General features: G+C 47.8%; 1 protein-coding gene across 1 annotated transcript in view; it reads left to right on the top strand.

Moving 5' to 3' along the window:
• ighmbp2 (immunoglobulin mu DNA binding protein 2) overlaps nucleotides 1–8,197 on the top strand; it is a 10,243-nt gene extending 2,046 nt beyond the window's left edge. The window contains exons 4-17 of the mRNA XM_062547794.1: nucleotides 50–245; nucleotides 459–556; nucleotides 806–969; nucleotides 1,440–1,640; nucleotides 1,907–2,054; nucleotides 2,451–2,625; nucleotides 3,007–3,189; nucleotides 3,623–3,741; nucleotides 3,886–3,980; nucleotides 4,548–4,671; nucleotides 4,930–5,832; nucleotides 6,274–6,473; nucleotides 7,866–7,942; nucleotides 7,986–8,197. Of these exons, the coding sequence (XP_062403778.1) occupies nucleotides 50–245; nucleotides 459–556; nucleotides 806–969; nucleotides 1,440–1,640; nucleotides 1,907–2,054; nucleotides 2,451–2,625; nucleotides 3,007–3,189; nucleotides 3,623–3,741; nucleotides 3,886–3,980; nucleotides 4,548–4,671; nucleotides 4,930–5,832; nucleotides 6,274–6,473; nucleotides 7,866–7,942; nucleotides 7,986–8,112 (2,810 nt within the window). The 3' untranslated portion in view covers nucleotides 8,113–8,197. The remainder of the gene's footprint in view (nucleotides 1–49; nucleotides 246–458; nucleotides 557–805; nucleotides 970–1,439; nucleotides 1,641–1,906; nucleotides 2,055–2,450; nucleotides 2,626–3,006; nucleotides 3,190–3,622; nucleotides 3,742–3,885; nucleotides 3,981–4,547; nucleotides 4,672–4,929; nucleotides 5,833–6,273; nucleotides 6,474–7,865; nucleotides 7,943–7,985) is intronic.
• The last annotated feature ends 18 nt before the right edge of the window (nucleotides 8,198–8,215 follow it).

Genomic DNA, 8,215 nt, shown 5'->3' with positions numbered 1-8,215 from the left:
TTAGTAACTATACGATCTTTGATTGAACTGTCGTTGCTCTGTGCTCTAGGTGATATAGTGGGCCTGTATGATGCTGAGGGGTGCAGCCAGATGTCCCAGCTGGGCACAGGAGTGGTGACACGAGTGACCCAGTCTTCCGTCGCCGTGGCTTTTGACGAGTCACAGGATGGCCTCAACCTGGACAGCGACGGACTCTTTAACATCATGAAGGTGGCCAATGATGTCACCTACAAGAGATTGACACGGTGGGGTTTCAGCTATGATAAACAGCTAGAATTACATTTGCCAGGCATAATTTATTCTACTGTAATAATATTGTAATGTTATGATCATGACTGGCATGATCTCTTTGGACAATTTGGACATTTTATGTCTTCATTTTATTTGTTTATGCCTTTGTTTTATTTGTTTGTTTGTTTGTTTGTTTCTTTGTATGCACTTGATTGTTGTGTCTGCAGTGCCTTGAATACGCTGAATGGATACGGCAGTGGGCCAGCCTCTCATCTTATCAGTGTTCTCTTTGGCTACTCTCAGCCCTCAGAGCTTTCACAGCCAAGTAAGGAGCACCTCTTAAAACTCACACTAAAGTAGTCATATGGGGGTTTTGTACTTATAAACTGTAATTGTTCTGTCACTGTTACGACAGTTTGGTGTGGATAAGTTCACCCATGTGTCTATAATATCACTGATGTGTCTATTCAAAGCAGCATGCAAAGCCTTAAAATGTACTAATACCAGCAACAATCATAAATTGACTACTATGCATGAATCAGCTAAATGTGTATACCTTTTTTCCACTGATCAGATGATTTAGAGTTTTATAATGCTGGACTGGACAAGTCTCAGCGTGAGGCAGTGACCTTTGCCCTGAAGCAGAAGGACCTGGCGGTCATCCACGGACCCCCTGGGACAGGCAAGACCACCACTGTGGTGGAGGTGATCCTGCAAGCTGTTAAACAAGGGAGCAAGGTGAGGAGAGGGCCACACATGTCAGTGAAGAGAGGCAATGTGAGCTGCTCATTTATCTGTGTGGTTGTAATGATGCAAGCTGGTACACCAGCTAACAGGAGAGGAATGGGGCAATTGTGTGGTAGTGAGGAGAGGGGATTTTATTTCAGAATCAAATTTTAAATACATTTTGTGTCCATAAAAGTAAGAAACAAAAGTGTGACAGAAATACAGTATTATGCACACAATCGTTAAGGCAGGTTGTTTTTACCGGTAGTAAAGCTGTACCGTAATTTCCCGACTATAAGCTGCGGCTTATACACTGATTTTGCAAAATTTCTTCAGCTATGAGGTTAATACAGGGGGGCAGTTAATATGGTGTTAATATGGTTTTGTTTCTTTTAACTTGCATAAATCACTGTCCTGCGGCTTATATGCGGGACATTACTGTAGTACACCCTCTGACGCCCGCCCTCGCCCTGCTGTGCCAGGTGCTGTGCTGTGCCCCCTCTAACGTGGCGGTGGATAACCTGGTGGAGCGGCTGGCGCAGAACAAGGCCAAGGTGCTGCGGCTGGGCCACCCCGCCCGTCTCCTGGAGACCATCCAGCAGTACTCCCTGGACGCCATCCTCGCCCGCAGCGACGCCACTGACATCATCGCCGACATCCGCAGAGACATGGACAAGGCTTTGGTATGGGAGAGCACTTTTTGTTTCTTTTCAGTTAGACAGGAATGTTTATATTGTGCGATTGAACGATTTCAAGGGGATCAATGATGGCCTTTTAAAATATATGGCTTTCCTATTTGCTATTTTGTTAAAAGTTATCGGAAAATTTCACCTCAGCCCGGCATGGGCTCTTAAGTGGGCAGCCCATATGAATATGGAAATGGCGATGACGTTCAGGTAAACAAGCTGACGAAAGACGGTAATGATGTGCGTTGGTTGCTGCTTGTCAGGGTGAGCTGAAGAAGACTCGGGACCGAGGCAGCAGGGCGGCGATGAAGAGAGAGATGGGGGAGCTGAGGAAGGAGCTGAGGGCCAGGGAGGAGGACTCCACCAAGCAGATCCTCAAGGGCGCCAGCGTGGTGCTGGCCACCAACACAGGTACACACACACTCACACACGTACACACATGTATGTCACACACACACACACACACAACTTAATGTATATAATATAGAAAGTATAATGTTATATAACTTAAACAGGTGGCGTGGAGTTGGTCCTCCCTCACATTAAGTTTTGAATTTTGCACTCTGGTTATGTCTCCGGATCCATGTCTGTTTATAAGTTGGCCGGAATGCTTGACACATTTCCAATTGGTCAATTCTGTAGCAATAGGACACTGCTGGCTGGTCAGTTTCAGAGAGTTGAAAAAAAAAAGACAGGTTAAACACCCAATCTACAATCTGTACCCCCTGGATTTATTATTGCCCAGTCTGATAGCCTCTCCCACTTTTGATTAACCTCATCGATCCCCCGTGTCCATCTGCCCCTCAGGAGCGTCTGCGGATGGGCCGCTGAAGCTGCTGCCAGCGGACCACTTTGACGTGGTGGTGATCGATGAGTGTGCCCAGGCACTGGAGGCCAGCTGCTGGGTCCCGCTGCTCAACGCCCGCAAGGCCATCCTGGCCGGGGACTACAAGCAGCTGCCACCCACCATCAAGTCTCGCAAGTAAGGCCACTGCCTCCACCTTGAGCGGCTGGTCAGCAAGTCTGCTCCCACAGGGCAGTTACACGTGTATACTATAGGTCTTGTGGGCCCAGTGTAAAGTGTGAATGACATTCTTTAAAGGATTTTGGGTGAAAATCATTACTATTCTATTAACGAAAATGATTTCTATTCTGTTAACATTTCTATTCTATTAACGTCTCCATATAACGTTACGGTTTGCAGAATTTTTAATACATTCTTCTTGATGGAATCGGAATTAGTTATTTTGATAATAATCAATAATTTTGGATCATAAAATTGTATATAAAATTGGGTGGTGTGTGTGTGTTTGTGATTGTGTGTGTGTGTGTGTGTGTGTGTGTGTGTGTGTGTGTGTGTCAGGGCGGCCTCCAAGGGTTTGTCGCTGAGCCTGATGGAGCGGGTCGTCCAGCGGTACGGTGATGTCGTGGTGCGGATGCTGACGGTGCAGTACCGCATGCACAGCGCCATCATGCAGTGGGCCTCGGACCAGATGTACCAGGGCAGGCTGACCGCTCACGCCTCTGTGGAGAAGCACCTGCTCAAGTAAGAGAGCCGCAGCACTACGGCTGCACAGTTCATTCGATATTTCAGCGAAATCACAACGGAATGGAATGGAACTTATTAATGGAATTAGTTCATCGCAAAGGCTGCAATTATTCATGGAGCTCGTAACTCTGCTCATAATGGTTAATCTAGCCACAATCATGGGTTCATTCATCTGAAGTGGCCAAGGGCCTGCTAATGCTCCTTATGGTCATCTAGCTCAGACTCTCAGCCAGATTTTCAGACTGTGTCTTTTTTTAAACTGTGTAGAAGGGCACCTGCAAGTGTAAAATATACTTTTGTATGCGTATGTGTATGTGTGAGTGTAACTCTCTTCATGACTTCTAGTTAGTTGCACAGGCACCTCTACAGTTCAGCCCCTACACACAACTGCTCCTTCATGTGTTCAAAGTGACTTTTTGTCCTCACCCAGGGATCTGATAGGGGTGGCCAGTGTGGAGGAGACCAGCATGCCACTGCTGCTCATAGACACAGCGGGCTGTGGCCTCCATGAGATGGAGGACACCGATGAAGTGTCCAAGGGGAACCAAGGTGCGCCGTCTGAACTCCTTTTACAGTTATCACTTCATGGTTTGGACACACCTCTCACTGAAGCACTTGTTGAGTTGATGAGTGGTTGAGTGGTACGTTTTTAGGAGTTAAATATTTTGTATTTTGATCCTAATCCCCATACAGGAGAGGCAGATATTGTTGCTATGCATATTAAAGCCTTGACTGAGGCCGGCCTGAAAGCAAAAGACATCGCTGTGATTGCTCCTTACAATCTTCAGGTAAAGTAGTAGCTACTCCTTTACATACGAGCTCCTCACTCCTGAATACAAGTGTGCTGGTTAACACTGGCTATTTATGGTGTTTTTTCCCGGAGACTTCAGACAATTTGTAACCCAAGTAGTAAGGCACTAGACTAGACACGTCCTTCAGCCTTCATCTCCACCTCAGGGCACATCCTGTAGGGTCAATTATAGAGGTCAGCAACCAGTCTCTGTAGATGTACAAGAAGTGTACAGGAGCATTGTGCTGTTATGTCTGCCCCTGGGGAATCCCCACACATAGGAGATTTTCCTGATAGAAAGTCTGTTTTATTTATCTGGCGATTTATCTAGTGAGAGAAGAGTGGCTGATGCTGCAATTTTAGACTGACAGGAAAGCATATTTTCCTAAATGTAAAACTCAGTAAATAAAATGAAAACGTGTGCAGAAAAACATACCTAATATCTACACTGTAAAGCATGACAATGACTCACCGGGTCTTTAGTTCTCACTCTTGTGAAGAAATCAGGCTGATTTGAATAATAATAACTAAAAGCATGCCAACCCTTCTCTCCTGTGGGTGTCAGGTTCACCTTCTGAGGCAGAGGCTCTCCCAGACGCACCCTGAGCTGGAGATCAAGTCAGTGGACGGGTTCCAGGGCAGAGAGAAAGAGGCCGTGGTGTTGTCCCTGGTCAGATCCAACCGAAAGGGTGAGTGGGAGAGTACCAGATATATGTAGTCAACAAGTAATGTCCTGACAATGGGTCCCCCTAACTCTGCTTAAACATTTATTGAATTTCCCCTTGGGGATCAATAAAGTATCTATCTATCTATCTATCTATCTATCTATCTATCTATCTATCTATCTATCTATCTAAACATGAATTCATTCATTAATGTAGTGATGCTTGTTCTCCTGGGTTACTACTGTGATTAAAACATTGTTGTGTGTCTTGGCTCTCTCCTAGGCGAGGTTGGGTTTCTGGCGGAGGACCGAAGAATCAACGTGGCCGTGACTCGAGCGCGGCGCCAGCTCACGGTGGTGTGTGACTCTCAGACGGTGCGGAACCACGACTTCCTCAAGTCGCTGGTGGACTACATGACGGAGCACGGCGAGGTGCGCACCGCCTTCGAGTACCTGGAGGACGTGGTGCCCCAGAACTACGTCCGCGACCCCAAAGAGGGCTCCAAACAGCCCCCGTCAGCTAAGCAGAAGGGCGAAGGGGAGCCGAGCAAGGGGAAGGGGACGGAGGCGAAAGGCGAGCCGGGGAGGAGGCACGAGGCTGGGGGGAAACCCAAAGGAAGGGACACCCAGGGGAAAGCTCCAGGCTCGAAGCCTGGCAGGCCCGGAGACGAGAACCAGAATCAGAACCGAGACCCGGCCCAGGAGCAGAGGAAGCAGGACGACATACGGCAGCGGATCCAGAACTTCCTGCGGGACGCGGGCCAGACGGAGCTGAGCTTCCCCGCGTCCCTGAACTCTCACGACCGCCTGCTCGTCCACCAGATCTCCGAGGAGCTCGGGCTCAACCACGAGAGCCAGGGCGAGGGCAAGGACCGCCACATCACCGTGTCCAGACCGCCGGCCGGGCCTCAGGAACCCCAGGAACCCTCCTCAGAGGGGGCAGGGGAACCAGAACCACAGCCGGACCAACCGGCCGATGTAGTGACTCCTCCTGACCAGCAGGGGGCAGCAGCTGCAGGTGGTGTGGACCTGAAGAACCTGCACCTGGAGCGCATGAGGAGGGAGCAGCAGAAGAGGGAGGAGAAGGCCAAGCTGAACCAGCAGCAGCAGCAGCAGCAGAGGGGAGCCATAGCAGCTGCAGCAGGGAACAGCCAGCAGGGCAAGAAGGGGAAGGGAGCAGCCAAGGGTGAGCCACAACTCAGAGATGTCAGAGTGTGTGTGTGTGTGTGTGTGTGTGTGTGTGTGTGTGTGTGTGTGTGTGTGTGTGTGTTTGTGCAGAGAGTATGTAATATTGTGTGTGTGTGCAGACTACAGAGAGTGCATAATTGTGTGTGTGTGTGTGTTCTGTCATCTTCACCAGTAGTTTACCACTGTCAGTTCAGAGTACTGTAATCCAGTGATTAATAGATGGAATAAACTGTATTTGCAGCCGGATCATCTTTTGTCACGACAGCGCAGAACATTCATATTCTCCTCTTTAAGGAATGCCCTCACTGGGAGTCCAGCCATGGGAGTCGAACCTTACTGTTGGGATTGGCCTGTTTTACTGTAGCTGTGGATTCCTCAGTAGCCTTAACTCACTCTGTGTGTGTGTGTGTGTGTGTGTGTTTCTTGTTTCTCTTCTCAGGTAAGAACCGCACAAAAGCAGGGGCCACAGACATCGCGGCGGCCGCGACCGCGGACAGCGACTTTGACGCACTGATCGACGCGGTGGTGAAGGCTGAGCGTGTGTGTAGCTTCGTGAAGTGCAAAGCTAGCGTGCTAATGCTAGGACAGCTCTGCATCCACTGCAACAGGCAGTTCTGCCTCAGCCATCACATCCCCGAGGTGAGTGCTCAAGAGCTCAGGGCCGGGTTTCCCAGAATCGTTAAGAAGCTCTTAAGTGCTAAGAACTTCTTAGGAGCGTTCTTAGAACATTCTTACAACGCTCCTAAGAAGTTCTTAGCACTTAAGAGCTTCTTAACAATTCTGGGAAACCCGGCCCAGGTGCTTAGGATCAGTCCTTCCACAGACCCATCTAGAAAGAACTTTTGCTGCCAGGCCTATGACATCTTCAAAAGACAGGCAATTCAGGGTCAGATATTCTCGTTCTGAACCATGTAAATAATAAAATAAAACATTTGTAGATTGCACACACCCAAATTATATTTCCTTATGCACCCCTCCAACACACACACACACACACACACACACATACAGTGCCACCAAAGTAGGCTACCCTGGTTGTAGCCCATTCACTTTGGGCTGTAGAAGGTGTGAACGAATATGAAGTTGGTATTGAATTTCATTCAAAGTGGTATTGAAAAGGTCTTACAAAGTCTTGAATGTAAGTTGGAGGATCCAGGGGTACCCTCTACGTGGTAAAATTTGGTCTCATAAAATTCTTGTAGGGTTGGCAGGTCTGCGTATGGCTTGATATAAGTCATTAGGTTGCAGAATTATATTTGAAAAATTAATTGTGGAGAAACATTTAGATGACTAGAAATTGTATCGTTTTATTGATGTTTTTTGTTGGTCATAAGTACTTTATGAATCCTTCACACAGTCAGCCTGCTGCTGCGTCTGGCCCCCTAAAACCTCCTCCTGGCGACGGAGCCTTTGTGGTTCTCTCTGGCACTCCAGAAATTGGCTCCCCGCATGGCCTCCTCCTTCCTGTCTGCACCCTCTGGCCTCAAGACTCTCTCCTTCTCTCCTTTGTCTTTCGGTTCTTCTGAAGCCAAACATGACGGGGAACAATTTAGTGTGATGTTTTAAATGTGAGCTTACTTTTTACGTAGCCCACTTATTGCTCCGAGCTCAAGTCTTTTCTGGGGATGCAAGGCTACTTCACTACTTTACTACACTACTTTACCCAGTGTGAGCAGATGTCTTCTACTCAGCCAAAGTGGAGTCCACTTTATCCAGGAGACTGTTGAGCACATCGTTGAGCACATCGTTGAGCACATCGTTGTCTCTCACATTCTTCCAATTCCTTGTCCAAAAATGCATCCAGGTCATTAAGAGCATTCAGGATATCTTATGTCTGCGGCCAGGCTTTGAAACAGCTAATTTTTGTGACAGATTGACCAGCTGCAGGTTTAAAGGAACCGTATGTAGGATTTTGGCCAAAACTGGTACTCCCAATTTCTCCTTTCTGCTTTTGAAAAACAGAGTGACTTTAATCTTCTGAATGCTAGTGTCCTTAACTGACATGCTGTTCCACACACACCTGTGTTCCAGGTCCATGGCTGTGGGGACAAGGCCAAGAGCCACGCCCGCATGCGCATCAGCAAAGAGGGGGTGCTGTACGCCGGTAGGTGGGGTAGTACTGTTTTTTCTTTTACTTTTTTTTTATTTTAGTGGACAGAAGGACAAATCCATGGACCCCAACAAGAAAGCCTACCTGCAGAGGAAACTGGACTCCAAGCTCAAAGACATGTCTACTCAGAGGAAAACTAAAGCCAAAGAGAAAGAGCCTCAACGATGAGGAGCTTTTTGGGACGTATGATCGCATGTGTGTGTCGCTGCTGTGTAAAAAGACACAAGTTGATAAATAAATTATTTTTAGTGTACACTATCCGTGCTGGGTC

This window comes from Sardina pilchardus, chromosome 10 (genome assembly GCF_963854185.1).
Source record: "Sardina pilchardus chromosome 10, fSarPil1.1, whole genome shotgun sequence".
Lineage (NCBI taxonomy): Eukaryota > Metazoa > Chordata > Actinopteri > Clupeiformes > Clupeidae > Sardina > Sardina pilchardus.
The sequence above is the reverse complement of the archived record's forward strand: the minus strand, read 5'-3'. Positions and strand labels throughout refer to the sequence as shown.